Source organism: Schizosaccharomyces pombe, assembly GCF_000002945.2.
Source record: "Schizosaccharomyces pombe strain 972h- genome assembly, chromosome: I".
Lineage (NCBI taxonomy): Eukaryota > Fungi > Ascomycota > Schizosaccharomycetes > Schizosaccharomycetales > Schizosaccharomycetaceae > Schizosaccharomyces > Schizosaccharomyces pombe.
Window position 1 is genome coordinate 739,072 of NC_003424.3, and position 18,619 is coordinate 757,690.

The window sequence follows — 18,619 nt, forward strand, 5'->3', positions numbered from 1 at the left end:
ACCTAATTCAGCACATCACTGAGTATCTTAAGTGTTTAAATAAAAAACGTGCTGAAAAATAATTACACGACTTTAATTATACAGTGGAAAATAAATTATAAGTATATCAACCTTTCATTCTATTCTAGAACTTAAGAATAAAAACCAAAACTTTTAAAACATAAATCAACACACCAAAATATAAAAAATCCAATTACCAATAAGATAACAAACGTAAGAAAGCCATTTTTAATTTGCTACTTCAGTAGCACCCATAACACAAGCGAGTAAAGCCATACGAATATAGAGACCATAACGCATTTGTCGGAAGTAAGCAGCACGTCTTTGATCAAAATCAACCTCTTCACTGATTTCACGATTACGAGGCAAAGGATGCATAACGATACAGTGGGATTTGGCAGAGGCTAGAACACTGTTGTCAACGATAAAAGAATCCTTTAATTTCTCATATTCATCAACACTAGCAAAACGTTCTTTCTGTACTCTGGTACAGTAAAGTACATCAGATTGTGCAACAACTTCTTTAGTCAACTCACGGTGCTCAATGAAATTCAATCCATTCGCACGAATATCGTCTTTCACGTCGTCAGGAAGTGCCAATTGTTCAGGTGATACAAGATGCAATTCGACATGCCAAAACGCAAGCAAACGAGCTAATGAATGAACGGTACGTCCGTATTTAAGATCACCAATAAACGTAATTGTAAGTCCATTGACACTACCTAACTCTTCACGAATGGTATAAAGATCCAAGAAAGCTTGTGTGGGATGCTCCTTCGAGCCATTACCACCATTGATGATAGGAACGGGAGAAAAGTTAGCAGCAATGCGTGCGCTTTCAATTGAAGGATGGCGCAAGACAATAGCATCACCATAACATCCAAGTGTACGAATGGTATCAGCCAAGCTCTCACCTTTATTGACACTAGAAGCACTAGCTGTAACAGCGACTACTTTTCCTCCTAAACGTTGCATTGCAGCATCAAAAGACGATGAAGTACGAGTTGATGGTTCAAAGAACATAGTACAAAGAAGTTTTCCATAGCACAAGTCAATCACACCTTGTCTTTCAACTATGATTCTCATTTGATGAGCAATAGCAAATAGTACATGCAAATCAGAACGAGTAACTTGGTGCACCGAAATGATATGCTTGCGATAGAAGGGCGAAGAGTTGATCAATTGTACCAGTTCATGAGAAGGCTTGAAATTAGGAGTCATGTTCAAGCTAATATCAGGATGCGCTTTGTTCTCTGGTGCTTGACCGAATGCTTCGGCAAGAGAAGGGGCAGCATGGGGAAGACCAGGACTCATCAACGCACTAACCTTTCTAGTTGCCTTAGATTTGTCAGCCAAACTAGCCGAAGAATAGTCACGACCATAAGTATGTTCGAAATTCAGTTCACCATCAAAGAATACATCATGACCGTCAAACTGAACAGATTGGATGCTACCATAAAGTTTCTTGCCATTGAAAGGGGTCCAGTCTTTGGAAGACCAGCTAACAGAACGATCAACTTCCAATTGAACGCCAGAATCGTCTTGATCATGCAAACGGAAAATGGCTTTAGGGTTCGAATAGAAGCGATCAACAACATCCTTTAAAGTAAGTCTACCTTCATTAACAGCTGTTAACAAAAGTGGAATTGCCTCGCGAACTCCAAAGCCAGTAAAAGCCGTATTACCCACGAACTTAGCAAGACGAGAAGGAATACTACCAATAGAAAAACAATCAATGTATGAGAGCTTATTCCATATCTCAACCTGATCATCAGCAGTAGGTAAAAATGTCGCTCCGGGATAATCATTTTGGTTCAAGAAAAGACTATAAACTGAAACATCAAATGTGACAGGAAGACTTCTTTGCTTAGCAAGTACAATCAAATTCAAATCGTCCTTAGAAGATACATTTGTAATATGAATCCTACGGTTATGAAGACTTGCCAATAACAATAACGAAGCTAAAGTTGTCGATTTGGCATCTGTCATCACAGTCTGCGTATCAGGCCATACGTTAAAATGAGAGGCAACTGCAGTAACATGATCGATACCAGAATCGTCTTTCTCAAAATGGAAAAACAAACAGCCAGATTCAGATGTGAGTTCAGAGATAGTAACTTCATTAGTTGAGGAGGCAATGACTGAAAAGTTGTAATCGCAATGAGCATGGTCTAAAGCTAACTTTTTAACAGCAGACAACGAATCCTTGTCTGCTAAAGTAGAAGACGTACTAAATGGTAAAAATCGAGCCATAGTAAAACCAGATGCAATACATTCTTTTGTATAGTCAGAAACGGCTTCAGAAGTAAATTCAGGAAGGAAAGCAGATATGTTAATCAAACCTGGTAGATTAGCAGTTTGGAAACTGCTCTGGAAATCTACTGTACTCAAGCTGAAATCCAAGTTTCTGCAAATTGCCTCAATCATAAGCTTTGCACATTTGACATTTGTAACCAAAGGGACTGAATAATCAATGGCAAGACGACGACTTTTATAACCACTGCTAATATAATTAGCAGGACGACGATAACGATTGTTGGAGGGCAAATTGATATACATGTCAATCATGTTGTTGGCTAAATGAGCGGAAAGTGAATACTCATTATTTGCTTCTTCAGCAGGAAGATCTGCAAGGTACTTGCAAGGAACACCACTTTCCATAAAGTAGTCTGAGGTACCGGCTGTTGCGAAAATGTTGTAATTGTTTTCATACAACTTCTTGACGTAAGGTAAAAGCTCCGCCTTTTCTTTATATGAACCAATAGATATAAGAATATTCTTTTTCGGGAGTCTAAAGCCGGTGGAAATCATAGCTTTAAGATAGGCTTCAAATTTATTGTGACCAAAACAAGCAACTTCACCAGTAGACGCCATTTCGACACCAAGGACGGGGTCAGCACCGGACAGTCTGCTGAAACTGAATTGAGGTACTTTGACAGCAACGTAATCGCGAGGAAGATCAACATCGGGGTAGGGTTGAATAGGATTACCCATAATGACATCTGTCGCCATTGAAATCATATCAACACCTATAACCTTAGAAACAAAAGGGAATGAACGCGATGCACGAACATTGCATTCAATTACTTTAATTTCGTTGTCCTTCGCAATAAATTGAATGTTATAAGGACCAGTAATATTCAAAGCTTCTCCAATCTTAGCAGCGGCGTCAACAATTCTTTCTATAGTCGTTGGAGCCAAATCTTGAGGTGGTAAAACCAAAGTAGCGTCACCAGAGTGCACACCAGCGTTTTCTACATGTTCGGAAATGACGTGCATAACCATCTTTCCTTCACGAGCAACAGCATCTAATTCGATTTCCTTAGCATTTTCAATATATTTAGAAATAACAACAGGATGATCTTTGTTAATTGCAACAGCTTGTTGCAAATAGCTATGCAGGTCTGACTGAGAATAGACTGTATTCATTGCGGCACCAGAAAGAACATAAGAAGGACGAACTAACACAGGATAACCAACTGTATCGCAAAATTTATCGGCCTCGTCGAAACTAGTTAATTCCTTCCACTTAGGCTGATCAACACCTATGTCATCCAGCATTCTAGAGAATTTAAATCTATTCTCGGCGCCATCAATCATTTCAGGAGAAGTACCGAGAATTTTAACATTTTCACGATGTAATGGCAAGGCTATGTTATTAGCGGTTTGACCACCCATAGCTATAATGATACCAGAAGATGATTCTTGCTCGTAAATATCCAAGACAGTTTCAAGACCGATATTTTCGAAATACAATCTATCGGCTTCATCATAATCAGTAGAAACAGTTTCTGGGTTATAATTAACCATAATAGTTTTAACTCCCCGATCACGAAGCGTACGAACTGCGCGAACTGCGCACCAGTCAAACTCAACTGATGAGCCAATTCGATATACACCTGAGCCAAGAACCATCACACCCTTATCATTGAAATGGATGTCATGCTCTACAGCATTATAAGTGGTATAAAGGTAGTTGGTGAAAGCTGGGAACTCCGCAGCCACTGTATCAATTTGTTTTACAAATGGTCTGATACCAGCTTCAGTACGGATACGTCTAACGGCTAATTCAGTAGAATTCATAAAAGCAGCAATTTGGACGTCCGCAAATCCTAATTGCTTGGCAGTCTTTAGAAGAGAAATAGGAAGACTAGATATATCATGCTTGGAAATCAATTGGGATGTACGAATTAATCCCATAAGCTTTTCAAGAAACCACTTATCGATACGAGTAAGCTCCCAAATACGGTCCACTGAATAACCAGAAGCCATAGCGTTGGCAATAGCAAACAGACGTTGGTCCGAAGGTGTTTGCAATTCCGTATCTATAGACATTAAAGCATCCTTAACGTTGAAACCAGTATTGCTATAATCGATAGCCCTGATGGCCTTTTGGATTGCTTCCTCAAATGTACGTCCAATACTCATCACTTCACCAACTGACTTCATTGCTGAGCTCAGCTGAGTGCTAACGCGAGTAAACTTCTTCAAGTCCCAACGGGGAATCTTCACGACAACATAATCAAGACTTGGTTCAAAGCATGCGCACGTAACCTTTGTCACTGAGTTTTTGACTTCGTTAAGTGGAATGTTAAGACCTAGTTTTGCTGCTGTGAAAGCTAGAGGATAACCGGTAGCCTTTGACGCTAAAGCAGATGAACGAGACAAACGAGCATTAACTTCAATGATGCAATACTCTTTTGTAAAAGGGTTCAAAGCATACTGAATATTGCATTCACCCACCACACCGAGGTGACGAATAACATTAACAGCTGTCGTACGAAGCATGTTGTAATCTTCATCGGTTAAAGTTTGAGATGGAGCAACAACAATAGAGTCACCAGTGTGAATACCGAGAGGATCAAAGTTTTCCATGTTACAGACGGTAATGCAGTTATCAAAAGCATCGCGAACAACTTCGTACTCAATTTCTTTCCATCCCTTCATACTGCGTTCAATCAAGACTTGAGGGCTGGTAGCAAAAGCAAGCGTACATAAATCAATGAGTTCCGCCTCGTTATCAGCAAAACCTGAACCAAGTCCACCAAGCGCATAAGCAGCACGGACAATAACTGGAAAAGAAATATCCTTCGATACTTTTATAGCTTCTTCAATAGATGAAGCACTAGCTGATTTTGCACATTTCTCGTTAATTTCATCCATTGCACGAGCAAAAAGTTCACGGTCCTCAGTGGTAATAATGGTATCAATAGGCGTACCTAAAACTTTAACGCCGAGTTGTTCGAACTCATCTTTCAGCTCAATACCAACATTCAGGGCTGTTTGACCACCAAAGGTAACATATATCGAATCGGGGCGCTCTTGTTTGATCACCTTACGAACAAAGTCAGCATTAACAGGTAAGAAGTACACTTTATCAGCAAGACCCTTAGATGTCTGAATAGTGGCAATGTTGGGATTAATCAAAATGGTGTAAATTCCTTCTTCACGAAGAGCCTTAATAGCTTGACTACCAGAATAATCAAACTCACCAGCTTGACCAATACTCAATCCTCCACTACCCAAAATCAGAACACGCTTAGCATCCACAAGTGGATGACGGGATCTGTTTTCTTCAATTGTTCCTCCAGGAAGCTTGAATGGCTGCAAAGACTTTGCATCAGCTGAACGCTTGACAACGTCAATGAATACATCAAAGAGAAATTCAGTATCGCGGGGACCAGGAGTAGACTCTGGGTGAAATTGCACAGAGAAAAATGGATACTCAGTATTATAGATACCTTCATTTGAACCATCGTTAGCATTGACAAAAAGTTCTTTCCAGCCATTTGATAAACTAGACGCATCAACCGCATAACCATGATTTTGGGAAGTAATGTAACATCTACCCGAGATCATGCAAGTGCAAGGGATATTGTGGCCACGGTTACCAAATTTCATTTTGGTGGTACTGGCGCCGGCAGCTCGAGCCATAATTTGATGTCCAAAACAAATACCGAAAACGGGGACAGTCTTTGACTCAAGCACCCGTTTTACCCGATCAACAACCAAGTCCATGAGGGAAGGATCACCAGGTCCATTGCTAATAAATAGACCATCATAAGTCTCTTTGGTAAAATCATAATCCCAAGGAACAACCAATAATTCAACACCACGATTCAAAAAACAACGAATTTGGTTATATTTCATACCAACATCAATAACAAGGATACGGATGATTTTTCCATCTGCTTTTTTGATAGCTGTAGTAGGATGGGGTTCATAAAGTTTGGGTTCTTTAATGGAAACTTGAGACGTTAAATTTTCAGTATTAGGATTTTTCCATGGTATATCTTCAAAAGCAGTACTCCAGTCTTTTCCGAGACCAGTAATTGAAGAAGGATTGATGGGGGATTCGTCTTTTTGAATAAGTAAACGACCTAACATAGAACCTTGGTCGCGAATTTTTTTAGTAAGAGCACGGGTATCAATACCAAAAATACCAGGAATGCCCTGTTCCTTAAGCCATTCTCCTAAAGAAGAATGAGCAAGAAAATGAGAATAATTTTGAGAATAAGATGAAATAATAATAGCAGCAACATGAATTTGATTGGATTCGAAATACTTGGGTAAGCCAGATATCTCGTCTAGAATACGACGATCGGGCACACCATAATTACCCACTGTGGGAAATGTAAAGACCAAAATCTGACCACGATAAGAAGGGTCGGTCAAAGACTCAGGATAACCGACCATACCAGTCTGAAAAACTAATTCACCGGAGACAGAGTGATCAGCTCCGAATGAATAACCTTGTAAAACACTTTTATCTTCCAATTCCAAGGCCATTAGCTTATAATCTTTCATCTCGCCATTCACAGAGTAGAAGGCAGGAGATGGAGAGCAGGTGGGCTCTTTAGGATCATTTTCAGATGGTTTAGGACCATGAGTCCTTGGCATCCCCAGAGCTTCACTCTGGACGAGTGGAAATGATGAAGACAATGAAGGTAGCAATCCGGACATCGCTTATATCAACAATTCCACAGATTTGAGGCTTAAGACTAGCGATTCCCAGATATTGCTTCTAAGGAGTGGTTGGTCTCAAGAAAGAATTTAAAACCTGAGCAGAAAAAAAAATACTTACGCTTTCGTCAAAGCACAATGTACACTAAAATTTTTACAGATAAATAAAAAAAATTAAATAAATCTATTCTAATTTTTAGAATTCAGTTTCTGTGTTAGGCAGTTTCTAACAATCCTATAGGACGAGAACTGGCAAATCCGAAAGAGTTGTTGGAAAATTTTTTGCTTGTCGTGGATTAACCAGTAGTGCGGTACACTGTGCTACGGTGTATGTTTAGGGTATGACATTTCACTTCCGCTTTTCGGTCTTCGAACCAAGGCATTTTATGAGCGGTCTACTTGATACAAAATTAAAGATTTATATTGCTTACCAACTAACTTGTAAAGGAGAATATTTTCTTTTTTTCTCTGAGCAAATATAAAAGTTTCATGTATGACGCAACCTGTTTTAAAAACACAACGCCATCTATGATTAAATATTGTTATTTTGGTTTACGTAATTTTTCAGCATCGGTATCTACATAACACAGTACTTAGGATATCGGTAATGAAGGGATAGCAGCCGATTTGTGCTTAATACATTAGTCAATGAAAGCTTGGTAAAGCCAGTAAACATATCAACAGCTCATCATAAGAATATCAGTAGAAAAACAAAACGATGTCGACCTATGGTATATTAAGAAAATTTAAAAGTAAAACCTTCGCAATAGTTTTTTTCTCATCACGCCGTTTGAGCTTTTAGCAATAAAAAGTCGAAAGTGGTTTTTTATAAAAAAATTGTATCTTTGGTAGTTTAGTATTTTAGGAACATTAGTAGTGAGCTTTTCCTAATAAAGTTATACTACAGTGAATGAGTTTGAGCTCTTATAGCATAAAGTAGTTTACTCATAAACCATCAGGTAACGTTAAAACGTATTGATTTATTCTACGTCTTTCAGTAGTAATTCGTGATCTGAGATATCTTAAACAGAGAATGGAAGAAAAAATAAAACAACATTTAAACCATGGTCAAAAATTTACCACAATACGAACAATGTAGCATTTTCCATCAATTGTCTGATGACCAGTATAATTCATGCATAAACAACAAAGGTTCCCTCCCCCATGTAATCCAATTAGGTGTGAGACTACGGCCAAAAATTTCTAAAACAGGAAGCGATTCATTTGCCGAACAATTAAACCAACGTGAAATGAAAGGTTTTAATGATGGTTTCCTGGAATGATAATCTGGAATACCAATTATTGTAAACGTTGGAGGGATTTTATCACTATATACAGATGTATATTCTGAAGTAACTCCAATCAAAAGCTGTTCCCAAGGTTTGCGCATGTTTGAATAAACATCAAATAATGGTTCGCCAAATGCCGTTATTTTAAGCCATGTCCATGTAGAGACAAGCGTTAAATTCCATTTTTTAAAAAGCACTTTTTTAACAAAATTTACATACTTTTCCTTATTTGTGCACCAAACTGCCACGACGCCGGTTTTGCTTAACGATTCCTGAATTGGTAATGCTTTTAAATATCCAAGGTTCCTGTTCACCTTATAGACAGAGCTCCTAGCTACAGATTTATTCGGCCATGGAGGGTCTATAATTATGCATTTGGGTTTTTCTAGATGGCCATCAATTGCTTCTAAAAGGATTTGCGCAGTTTTCTCCACGTCACCCATAATAAAAGAGGAACGAGCAGGGATGTAGTAAATTGAATCCCTACAATTAGTTTCAGACGATTCAGTAATAACCTTTGATCCCTTCAGCTTTAATTTTATAGCGGACGCTCCATCATTTTGGACACATTGTTGATAAATCTCTTCCAATCCAAGTTCAACTGTATCTTTAGACTTTATAGTTATAAATGAATATGACGGTGGAATAGTATTCAACATTTTCAACCATTGCAAGCACTGATCCTCAAACTGTATAACCGGTGCTTTAACTAGTACTTTGAAAATGTCTGAGTACCATTGCACTAAAGGAGCATTTTCAGCTTGAAAATGGATTTCTGATGCACTAGTATTTGACCTGTATACGATATCTTGAAATTGAACATGGTGTGATTTATCGGTTGATTGATTGTCATCCAAACTGCGCAACTGTAAAGCACGACGAACTCGCTGAAGGCTTTGCAGTACTTGCCCTACAGTGCCTTTGCCACTGTTTTCATAATCCGAAGTTGATTTTTCGGGGAGTAAATATGGCTTCACGACAGGCTTCGTTCGAGTGGGCAAAATATGTTTATTAAATTGCAGAGATGTTGGCAAGTCAATGAGACAACTAGTGTCGTCCATGTATAATATACATGGCATTAAAAATTACACGAATACCGAACCTCAAACAATCGTGATAAATGAAATGCACAAGGACACCGCTGAATTTCGTTATAGCAATCTATTAAATTAGTAGCTCAAAAAATAGCTTATGTGCGCTCAACTCAAAATAAGAAGTAGCGAGTTGAGTTAATTAAATTCAGTCGGATAAGAATAATTGAAAATACCGCTCTCGACGCGTGACAAACGTGTATACTTTATCGAAAGTTACTCGATAGGTTTCGTCGTACCCATCAACTGGAGTGCAGTTAAACTTATTATGCTTAATACCAAATATTGAAACAACAAATCTCTATTGATATTTTAAAAACTTCCATTTAATGATATTTTTTAAAACTAATTTACGAAAACCGAATCTAGTTAACGTAGTTCTTTCAAACTAATACGGAAACATTGGTGTGCGATTTTCGATACTCCCCACAATAACATTGAACGATATAAAAAATCCAAGCTATTAAGAAGTACAAATTTTTCTATTGAACGAATTAGGTAATCAAAGCATTCATAGCTTGCAAAAACCAATGTTTTGTGGTTAGTCAGCCTTCAAAATGGTAACAAATTTATATGCTGCCAGTACGAAATATTAATTACATAAGGAAAACGATATGCTTAGTCTTACAAATACACACCTACCTTATCTCGCCTTAACGTCTCCACTATCAAGTAAGCAATTGCTGGTGATGACTAAATATATTTAATAACAAGCATCATAAAGATCGTTAGGATAGGAATCTGCAAAAATCGGAGCGTAAATAAATAAGCAGTTAATGGCGTAATGTTTTCACAAAATGATAACCACACTATTATAAAGCCATTACTTTTTTGACGAGATAGCATCATACAATTTATTGATAGGATTCAAGCAAAGGACCTGCAATCAGTATATAAATACGCTTCGTTTTTATGTTCAATTCGATCTTAAATTTTAGTTTGCCGATTCTATAGAACATTTTGGCATTGGAGTTTATGAATTTTTAAAAAAAACAACGCAGTCCGGCATTCTACGGTATTTGCTTTCGACGTTAATATATATCGAAACGTGGAACCATATTTTATTCACATTAATTTCCTCATCGAACCAACTCCGGTTTATCTCCTCGGACATTTATTAGATGAACCTATTCGGCTCGTGAGATTTGCTATATAAACATTACTAAATTGGGAATTGTCGTTACCAATTTTTTTTGCGATCAGGATCGACATTGGGATGCATAATCGTTTCGCTTCGTTTTAGTTAAACATTTTTTTATTTTGCTTGTATTGCATAGACATTGCGCGATTACAATTTTTTTGGTTGTTTACTTATTTGCGGTGTTTATTTTATTTCTTGTCAGTCATTATCAGGGAAGCGGTATTTGTTTGATTTTCTTTCCCGTCATTATAATCGGTTTCACTTAATTTCTGGATTCGTTTTATTTATTCTCCTTAATTATCACTTAATTCATTAATATATCTTTTTTACTTTTTTTTTGGAAAGAAGCTTTTACAATCACAATTCTTAGAGCAATGGCTGTGATCACGGAAGAGAACTCTAATAATTTATTTTGCACAGATTCATTGGAATTAACCTCGGTATGTTTTCTGCCTTTAATTTTTTTAGTTATCTTTTTTTCTTTAAAAAAAAGAATAGAAAAAAATCCTTATTTTTCTAAATATTCAAATATGGTGTACGCTAACTAATGATATTAGAATAAACAGGATGATCAAGTTATTTCGAATTACTTAAAGCCCGTCCGTTCATACCCCTACATTAAATATTCTCGAAGTAGCTTATTATTAACGGCATCTACAACTTTACCCGAAAACTTTGTGATTTCATTTACCAACTCCATTGAGAGTGAAGAGAGCGATAAATCTGATTACCTTCTCGATCATGCTCATAGCTTACAGGAATTATCGACTACTCACTCATCACTATCAAGCACTTTAACATCTATGTCGGAAGAGTCATCTTCCACAGAATCGAAATTTGCTACCCTTAATGATGGCATAAATGGTGGTAATCCATATAGCAGACTTTATCGAAAAAATCCATCTTCTGATCCAAACGATATCCCACCTCAGTTTCACTTTAAAAAGAAGTCTAAATCATTTTATAGTAGCATGTATGATAAGATGAAGATCAGAATTAATATCCTTCCGAACGGAAACGACAATTTTATAAAAAAACGGAACTCCGGCTTCGCTCTGGCGCCTATTGCTTGCTACAATCATACTTCTGATCTTCGAAAATTGCTGAAACACAAAGTAACTGGTAGCAATGCTAGCATCTTTAAGAGAATCAACCCGAGATCAAGAAAGAGAGTTGTAAACCCGGAATGTTCCGTAACTGATACACCTTATGGAAAGTTAAATAATGTCATTGGGGAGGGAGCGAGCTCTTTCATTCGGGTCATTAATGATCGAAACAAATTGCCAATTTACGTTGCCAAAGTATTTCGTCCTCCATTAGATACCTCATTACTGCGCAGGTATGTACGTTATTTCATTGCAGAGTACACTTTTGCGTCGACACTCAGGCATCCCAATATCATCAAGGTATTAGACATTATATACAAAAGGCATACTATTTTACAAATAATTGAGTATGTTCCTTATGATCTTTTTACCTTTATTACCAAAGGTCATTGCTCTGCTTTAAAAGCTGATCAAATGTTTTTTCAATTGTTAGATGGCGTGGCTTATATGCATTCCCTTGGCATTGCTCATCGTGATATAAAATTAGATAATATTATGCTCGATGAAAATTTAAATGTTAAGATTATTGATTTTGGTACTGCTTTTGTTTTTCATTATCCATTTGAATCAACCACTCTGATGTCTGATGGTGTAGTCGGTTCAAAACCATATGTTGCTCCCGAAGTTCTTACTCAGAAACCATATGATCCGAGCGCTGTAGATGTTTGGTCTTGTGCAATTGTTTACTGTTGTATTGCTTTAAAGAGATTTCCATGGAAAGTGCCGCATACATCGGATAAACGTTTTAATTTATACGTTACTCAACGAAATGACCCTAACACGAAAAGCCAATTGATAGAATCTTTACCGATGAACTCAAGAGATACGATTTATCATATGCTGGACATTGATTTTAATACAAGATGTAGCATTTCGGGAGCACGAAGCACTACATGGATGCAACAAGTTCGGAAAACTCTAATCTAAGGAGAATTTGTCTACTTTAGAGATTTTTATCTATTTATTTTTTTTATGATGTTAAGGATTATGAAGTCCCTTTAATGATCGCTATTAACTTATAAAGGGCAAGGACGTTGAAGTGTTCACTTGTAGACGCTTTACTTCATCGTGAACTTGAGCAAATCTATTACTAAGAGCCATGAATAATTTGTGCTCCTCTTTGATAGTTTTCAGTAATGCTAGATAGTTAATACAAGTTTTACAAATTAAAGGCATACCCTCGGGACTATTATTCTGTGGCGTAGTCTCAACTTGCTCCAAATGTTGTTCAAGTTCACCAATAGTGGCAGCATACAGATCTGTACGTTTCTTAGCGTTTTCTGTAAATTGCTCAAAGTAGTTCATTAGGGGATCGTTTGACGCGAAGGGATAGGTTGCGCCAGGTGTTTTAAAAACGTCCAAAATACGTGAACTAATGCGAGCATTCGAAGTATCTTCGTCAACTACACGCTTCGTAGTTTCAATTTCGTCGGAATCAATTAAAAGTGCAGTCGAGACAGAAGATAAACGCTTTATTTTAGTTAGAAACAAATAAAACTTGGAGATAATAGAAGGAAATAACTCACTCTCTGTACTTCAGCGACATCATTAGGGACGGATTCAACCAATTCGGAAACAGTCCCCAACTTAGTTTGTAGTTCCTCTGCAAGTTGGATTTGGCTAAAAATTTCTTTGCTACGGACATGATTAGAACAAATTTTGTACATAAGGTAACACATACTCTAAGTCATCTAAAAATTTTTGAGTATTAGCGTTTAAGCTCGAGTATCTCGTCGTTGCATTAATAGCTGGATTAGAAGGGAGTTGCCTGTTTTTTTGTTAATGAAAAAAAAATTTAATAATTAACTTACGTTGTTGACGGTTGCTGCTGAGCTGCAGAAAAGAATGGAGTAGTTTGAGTATTATTGCTTAAACCAAAACCAGTTGAACCAGACGGTTGTGTGGATTGACCAAAAAGGCCAGCGGAAGCTGGTTGTGTAGAAAATTGACCAAAAGTCGAAGTATTAGGGCGGTTTTGATCAAATAGACCTCCTGTAGTTCCGATGTTAGACTGTCCGAAAAGAGAAGTATTTGCTTGAGCAGGCTGTGTTTGCGATTGTGTTTGATTTTGACCAGATAATCCAAATAATCCTCCAGTAGGGGCTGCTTGAGCAGGTTGTGCTTGTGTTTGATTCTGATTGAACAAACCACCAGGTGCTTGAGGTTTAGTAGTGGAAGCTCCAAACAGGCTGCCACCAGGTGCCGCTTGAGGGTTTTGTCCAAACAAATTTAGGCCGGGGGTAGTAGATGTAGCGTTTGGCTTATTTCCAAACAAGCTTCCACCAGTTTGAGGTTTTGTTTGACCAAAAGCTCCTCCTGTTACGCCTCCAAACCCAGTCGAAGCGGGCGTATTGGCCTGCGTATTGTTACCAAAAGTATTAGAAGAAAAAAGTCCTGTGCCTGCAGAAGTACCAGTATCTGAAAAGGTTAATATATGAATAAGCACAAAATTCGAAAAGTAAACTTGAAGACTTGTTCACCTAAAGAAACATACTTTGGTTTTGGGTTCCTGTGGACCCAAATGAGGGTGTTTTATTTAACCCGAACATTGCTTAAAGTATTAATACACGAATGTCCCTAGTGTAAATACCATGCAAAGATTATCATGAAAAACCACTCAGGTTATCTTTTCTAAAAAGGGTAATTGTAGAATCACAATCAATGATTAATATTATAATTAAGCAAAGATGGAAAAGATTAGTTATCTAAAGTTTCAAATTGAACTAGCTTTCAGGGTATCGTATAGTCAAATACTGCTGTGTTCGCAGAGCAAATTCAATTGTTAGTGTTAACTACAATGTGGCTCACTAAGTTGGCTTTCACGAGTGTTGGTCTGTTTCAACCCGTTTTAGCGCAAAATATTTTTACCCAGGTAAATGAAGTACGCTATGAAGTCCACTAGTATATACCGTACAACTCGGTACAATGTTTAGTGGACTAATGGCCCTAAGTGGTAAAGAAGAAGGAATCCATAATTTCAGGTGCGAGACTCAGTCAATGAATGGACTTGCCCCATATACATTTTAGAAGTGGGTTTTTACTATGTCAAATGCTGATCAGCACATGGATGTTGATGAGGATGAATATTTATATGGAGAAACCATAGAGGAACGGAATGATGGAGTTACAGTGTCAAATGCCAAGTCACCAGAGCAAGCAAGTGAAGAAAGCGATGATTCAGTAAGATTTCAATTAAAATGATACTGCTAACTGCTAATTTTGTAGGATATTGAATTTATCATTGAAACAAAGCCAGGTGAAAGAGCAGAACCATTAGGGTATGTAAACCAAAATAATTGATTTCAGATTATACTAATAATGTTAGTGGATCGATTGCAACATTAGGTTCAACCCGACCTTCTGCTAAACCTCAAGTAGAGAAAACTGCTGTCGAAGTAAAAACTACAGAACCCCAAGATTTATCGACAGCAGAAACTGCACCTAAAGTTGACATTGACGCTGTTCCTACAATTGATGGTAAAAACATTTTTGAGATTGATTTGGAGTCTTTTGATGATAAACCATGGCGCAAGCCTGGTGCAGATATCTCAGATTATTTTAACTATGGATTTGATGAATTTACATGGGCTGCTTACTGTGCCAAACAAACGACTTTGCGTGACGACTTTAGCCCCCAAAAATTTATGGCAAGTCTTGCTCAGATCCCGGGTCCTTTACCTTCTGGCAACGTACCATCACCTGCCGAGTTTCAAGCTATGATGGCTTCTGGATTTCCTCCATTTATGCCTATTCCTCCGCCTATTGGAGGCCCACAAGAGGATATGGGGTACTCGCGCAATTTTCCAGTCCATGCATCTTCAAACTATAATACTACACATACATCTGGTGGTGGTGTTCATTCAGGTGCAGCTACACCTAATGCGTATGTAAATAACAATCCTTCATCTTCTAGACGTGAAAGTGAAAGTCCAGCGAATTCCCCTAATATTACATCGAGTGCTGGTATGACGCATGCACAACCTACTCATAATCCTACATCGAGTTATGGGAATGGAGCCTCTACGAACTATAATGCCTCAAGACCTCCTAGTAACCATCCTCACAGTAGCAACTATCCTTCCTCATCAAGGCGAAAACCATCTCCGGACAGATACTCCAACTACTCCTCTAGAGGTTCTGGCGGCCGATATCGACGCAACAGATATTAAGATAAATACAATAACGTTTGTGTATGCAAATCTTAGGAGAATCGTTTTAATTGTATGCTATGGGGTGTCGACTACTTCTACAAGGACAACGGTTTCAAAAGTTAAAAGCTGGTGAATGAAATAATATTCATAAGATCATAAACATGTATACTCATCATTACTATGGAATTCTGTATTAACAACATAAAATCAAAACTGAAGATACTTCAGACACATCAAAGCAATGACGGGTAATCAACTGGGCAGCAATTAAGCTTGGGTTTCATCATCAATTTCTTCAAGGGCTCTTTGGGCGCGGGTTTTGGCTTGCTTGGATACATTAGGATTATGCATAGTAGCTTTATAACCTCCTCGGACATTTTCAATGTTCTTGCCCTCAAGTTGATCTTCTTCGACCAAATCACCTGTTTTCATAGGATCATCAACAAAACCCGACTCATCTCCCAACACATTTAGACCCTCCTCGTTGTCAAAGTCTGCATCCTCATCATAATCACCGAGATCCTCATAATCAAGATCACGGCCTCCAGCTTGAGCGGAATAATCACCAGTCTCTTGGCCGGAAGAATGACTTTCTATATAGTCTTCGGCTCTTTCTTTGGCTTGTTGTGATACATTGGGATTGTGTAGGGTGGCTTTCTTGCCAGCGAGAACACGATTAGGATCAGGCATTGTTTATAAATAAAATTGGAGTTCTTTCTGATTTAATAAAACGGCTTACAAAAAGTACTACGGTGCGAAATATTACTTCTTGAAAATTCGAATCGATAGTGATGTACCCCGTGCTCTATATATAATATTTGTAAGAGTCCTCGGAAATTGTGACATCAATTTATTTTCCATCCCATTCAGCATTTCGTAATGAGAATTGCAATCGTATTTTTGCTTTTGGGTTAATTCAGCGACAAATTAGCCCATTTGATTTTACGTAGACTATTTCGCTCAACAGATGATGCGGTACATCCGCTTTTCACTCGTTAATTGAAAGTAATTGAAACTAGCAGCTCTATCGATGCCATCATGTGGCGATGTGTAAAGTCTATATTTCATTCTCACGTAAAGTAGCATAATCCTTTGACATTCGCTATGTGGCAGACGGGTATCACGACTAAGCGGATGACAAACGGTGTCGGGCATAAAATATGGGATATCATCCCGAGCTAGTTGAAGCCAAAATCATGTAAGTATTAAAATTGGAATTTGTTGCTTCAATTGATGTCTGAAATTCTTTACCTCTCTATCACAACACATGTAAGGAGCGGTATAGATATGCGAAGCAATCCGCTATAAGTGGTTGCAATGAAGCAAAAGCAATAAAATAATCAACTGAATGAACCATTTTCATCTGAATAAACAATAATAAAAGGAACCCTTTCAAATCGAGTGTATGGTAAGATGTTAATTAGATGGAATAAGCAGCCTCGACACATTTAATCGGCGAGAAGAAAACTAGTTTAGCAGTTTACAGTTATATATGAAATTACTATTTTAAGTATCTGTAGATTTCAAAAAGACAGAAATATAAGTTCATCAATTATACCTACGCAATTGAAACACTTTCTCTAATGTCAAATGTGTTAATCTTTGGGCTTAAACAACTGTAGTTGAGTTACTCGAAAGATTCGCAGAATGCAACCTACTTGATATATTTAACAGGAGTGAATATTATTGGAGAAATTATAATGCAAATGATAAGAATTTCTCAGCATTCTTTAACATCTTTTCTCAAAATGCTCAACTGCTCTGAACAAGAATTGCTCACACTTCTCAAGCACCTCCACTAATATTAATGTTAATAATCACGATGCCAATCGAAGAAAAATTTGAAAGAAAAATAAGCAGACTAAAACAGAGTTTATGTGCTACAAAATCCAAGGAAACAAAATATTCGTTTAGGAATTACTATTATTTCCAGGAATTTCGTTTCCTTTATCTATTTTTTACTTACACAAGGACCTTGTTAATGGGAATATGAATGAGTTTGATGATATAACCAATGAGACCCATAAGAACAAAACCAGTTGCAACGGCCTTAGAAATGCTCAAGAACTCTGTTCTATTAGTAATAGCTCGTATGAATAATTATTTTGCTAGGGTATGAAAGAGAAGATAATAGCAAACTCTCAATTTCATTGAGTATTCATTATAACTACGATACCTTTGCGGTCAGGCTTAACGCAACGCTTGATAAAATGTGAACCCTCTTTGTAAAAGTTCTTTGGGATTTGGAAAAGATCGTCAGCGTTGTCAGCCATTTTTTTAATTAACAGGGTTCTGTTGTTTGTAAGTTTCAAGATGTAGTCTGCCTACACAGGAGTCTTCACGTTCTAATACGTTTGAATCTATTTACGCAACTTAACATTATCCTTATTATGATTAGCAACAACCACTGCCAAGCTGTTTGTAAATTGCTATTACGCTATACATTGCACTCGTAAGATATCATCGCTGGTACATTAGTTGGTTTACACCAGTAGTTAATCAATATTGAGTATTATGTTCAATTGCAATACTGTGAATGAGAACAAACTCGTGTCTGTTGGCCATTTGTATATCACCTACGTGTTGTACAAAGACTGGGTTAAAAGGGAAAGCATAGAGCAGTCTAACGTCGCATTTATATGTTTTCAAAAAGGCGTAGTTAATGCAATCAGCAAATTGTGCCTATTACTATAGATATGGTAGCTTAATAGTATTGAATTGTCAATAACATGAGTCTATAAACTGGGATAAAAGCTATATGTATTTAGACTGGTAGGTTAAATATCAAATCGCATTTGAAGTGAAAAAGATTTATAGGTCTTGTGAATTCTTAATATAGGCAAATGATATCATAGTTTATCAAACAGTTTTTAAACTA

The 18,619-nt window shown here is 37.4% G+C and overlaps 7 protein-coding genes and 16 long non-coding RNA genes across 23 annotated transcripts; 14 read left to right on the plus strand and 9 right to left on the minus strand.

Annotated features, from left to right (window-relative positions):
• Positions 1-95: 95 nt before the first annotated feature.
• On the minus strand, positions 96-7,043 carry ura1 (bifunctional carbamoyl-phosphate synthase/aspartate carbamoyltransferase Ura1). The gene has a single exon (NM_001018453.3). The coding sequence runs from the start codon at positions 6,961-6,963 to the stop codon at positions 229-231; it is 6,735 nt and encodes a 2,244-aa protein (NP_593055.1). The 5' UTR covers positions 6,964-7,043; the 3' UTR covers positions 96-228.
• Positions 5,633-5,858, plus strand: SPOM_SPNCRNA.2316. Its single transcript, NR_191684.1, has one exon. It is a non-coding gene; the product is annotated as a non-coding RNA (long non-coding RNA).
• On the plus strand, positions 6,856-7,090 carry SPOM_SPNCRNA.2317. The gene has a single exon (NR_191685.1). It is a non-coding gene; the product is annotated as a non-coding RNA (long non-coding RNA).
• Positions 7,091-7,465: 375 nt separating this feature from the next.
• On the minus strand, positions 7,466-9,578 carry ime4 (mRNA (2'-O-methyladenosine-N(6)-)-methyltransferase). Its single transcript, NM_001018454.3, has one exon. The coding sequence runs from the start codon at positions 9,329-9,331 to the stop codon at positions 8,072-8,074; it is 1,260 nt and encodes a 419-aa protein (NP_593056.2). The 5' UTR covers positions 9,332-9,578; the 3' UTR covers positions 7,466-8,071.
• On the plus strand, positions 7,563-8,095 carry SPOM_SPNCRNA.2318. Its single transcript, NR_191686.1, has one exon. It is a non-coding gene; the product is annotated as a non-coding RNA (long non-coding RNA).
• Positions 8,291-8,531, plus strand: SPOM_SPNCRNA.2319. Its single transcript, NR_191687.1, has one exon. It is a non-coding gene; the product is annotated as a non-coding RNA (long non-coding RNA).
• SPOM_SPNCRNA.2320 lies at positions 8,648-9,616 on the plus strand. The gene has a single exon (NR_191688.1). It is a non-coding gene; the product is annotated as a non-coding RNA (long non-coding RNA).
• A 309-nt stretch (positions 9,617-9,925) lies between these two features.
• SPOM_SPNCRNA.2321 lies at positions 9,926-10,397 on the minus strand. Its single transcript, NR_191689.1, has one exon. It is a non-coding gene; the product is annotated as a non-coding RNA (long non-coding RNA).
• Positions 10,398-10,410: 13 nt separating this feature from the next.
• ppk8 (serine/threonine protein kinase Ppk8) lies at positions 10,411-12,775 on the plus strand. Its single transcript, NM_001018455.3, has 2 exons — positions 10,411-10,924; positions 11,042-12,775. The coding sequence occupies exons 1-2, from the start codon at positions 10,859-10,861 to the stop codon at positions 12,515-12,517; spliced, it is 1,542 nt and encodes a 513-aa protein (NP_593057.1). The 5' UTR covers positions 10,411-10,858; the 3' UTR covers positions 12,518-12,775.
• On the minus strand, positions 11,102-11,973 carry SPOM_SPNCRNA.2322. The gene has a single exon (NR_191690.1). It is a non-coding gene; the product is annotated as a non-coding RNA (long non-coding RNA).
• Positions 12,576-14,334, minus strand: nup45 (nucleoporin Nup45). Its single transcript, NM_001018456.3, has 6 exons — positions 14,085-14,334; positions 13,402-14,008; positions 13,272-13,358; positions 13,117-13,225; positions 12,769-13,060; positions 12,576-12,729 (listed from the first exon to the last, which is right to left on the minus strand). The coding sequence occupies exons 1-6, from the start codon at positions 14,137-14,139 to the stop codon at positions 12,602-12,604; spliced, it is 1,278 nt and encodes a 425-aa protein (NP_593058.1). The 5' UTR covers positions 14,140-14,334; the 3' UTR covers positions 12,576-12,601.
• Positions 12,854-13,642, plus strand: SPOM_SPNCRNA.2323. The gene has a single exon (NR_191691.1). It is a non-coding gene; the product is annotated as a non-coding RNA (long non-coding RNA).
• Positions 13,818-14,082, plus strand: SPOM_SPNCRNA.2324. The gene has a single exon (NR_191692.1). It is a non-coding gene; the product is annotated as a non-coding RNA (long non-coding RNA).
• On the plus strand, positions 14,200-14,489 carry SPOM_SPNCRNA.2325. Its single transcript, NR_191693.1, has one exon. It is a non-coding gene; the product is annotated as a non-coding RNA (long non-coding RNA).
• On the minus strand, positions 14,450-15,716 carry SPOM_SPNCRNA.2326. The gene has a single exon (NR_191694.1). It is a non-coding gene; the product is annotated as a non-coding RNA (long non-coding RNA).
• iss1 (fip1-like pre-mRNA polyadenylation factor) lies at positions 14,600-16,605 on the plus strand. Its single transcript, NM_001018457.3, has 3 exons — positions 14,600-14,770; positions 14,816-14,868; positions 14,916-16,605. The coding sequence occupies exons 1-3, from the start codon at positions 14,633-14,635 to the stop codon at positions 15,757-15,759; spliced, it is 1,035 nt and encodes a 344-aa protein (NP_593059.1). The 5' UTR covers positions 14,600-14,632; the 3' UTR covers positions 15,760-16,605.
• Positions 15,861-16,800, minus strand: cum1. Its single transcript, NM_001018458.3, has one exon. It carries the CDS (start codon positions 16,429-16,431, stop codon positions 16,009-16,011), a length of 423 nt encoding a protein of 140 aa, NP_593060.2. The 5' UTR covers positions 16,432-16,800; the 3' UTR covers positions 15,861-16,008.
• A 2-nt stretch (positions 16,801-16,802) lies between these two features.
• On the plus strand, positions 16,803-17,246 carry SPOM_SPNCRNA.2327. The gene has a single exon (NR_191695.1). It is a non-coding gene; the product is annotated as a non-coding RNA (long non-coding RNA).
• Positions 17,247-17,259: 13 nt separating this feature from the next.
• SPOM_SPNCRNA.2328 lies at positions 17,260-17,537 on the plus strand. Its single transcript, NR_191696.1, has one exon. It is a non-coding gene; the product is annotated as a non-coding RNA (long non-coding RNA).
• sss1 (translocon gamma subunit Sss1) lies at positions 17,408-18,038 on the minus strand. The gene is made up of 3 exons (NM_001018459.3): positions 17,918-18,038; positions 17,708-17,810; positions 17,408-17,539 (listed from the first exon to the last, which is right to left on the minus strand). The coding sequence occupies exons 1-3, from the start codon at positions 18,012-18,014 to the stop codon at positions 17,527-17,529; spliced, it is 213 nt and encodes a 70-aa protein (NP_593061.1). The 5' UTR covers positions 18,015-18,038; the 3' UTR covers positions 17,408-17,526.
• Positions 17,705-17,990, plus strand: SPOM_SPNCRNA.2329. Its single transcript, NR_191697.1, has one exon. It is a non-coding gene; the product is annotated as a non-coding RNA (long non-coding RNA).
• Positions 18,039-18,175: 137 nt separating the features above from the next.
• On the plus strand, positions 18,176-18,452 carry SPOM_SPNCRNA.2330. Its single transcript, NR_191698.1, has one exon. It is a non-coding gene; the product is annotated as a non-coding RNA (long non-coding RNA).
• On the minus strand, positions 18,313-18,611 carry SPOM_SPNCRNA.2331. The gene has a single exon (NR_191699.1). It is a non-coding gene; the product is annotated as a non-coding RNA (long non-coding RNA).
• Between the last annotated feature and the right edge of the window lie 8 nt (positions 18,612-18,619).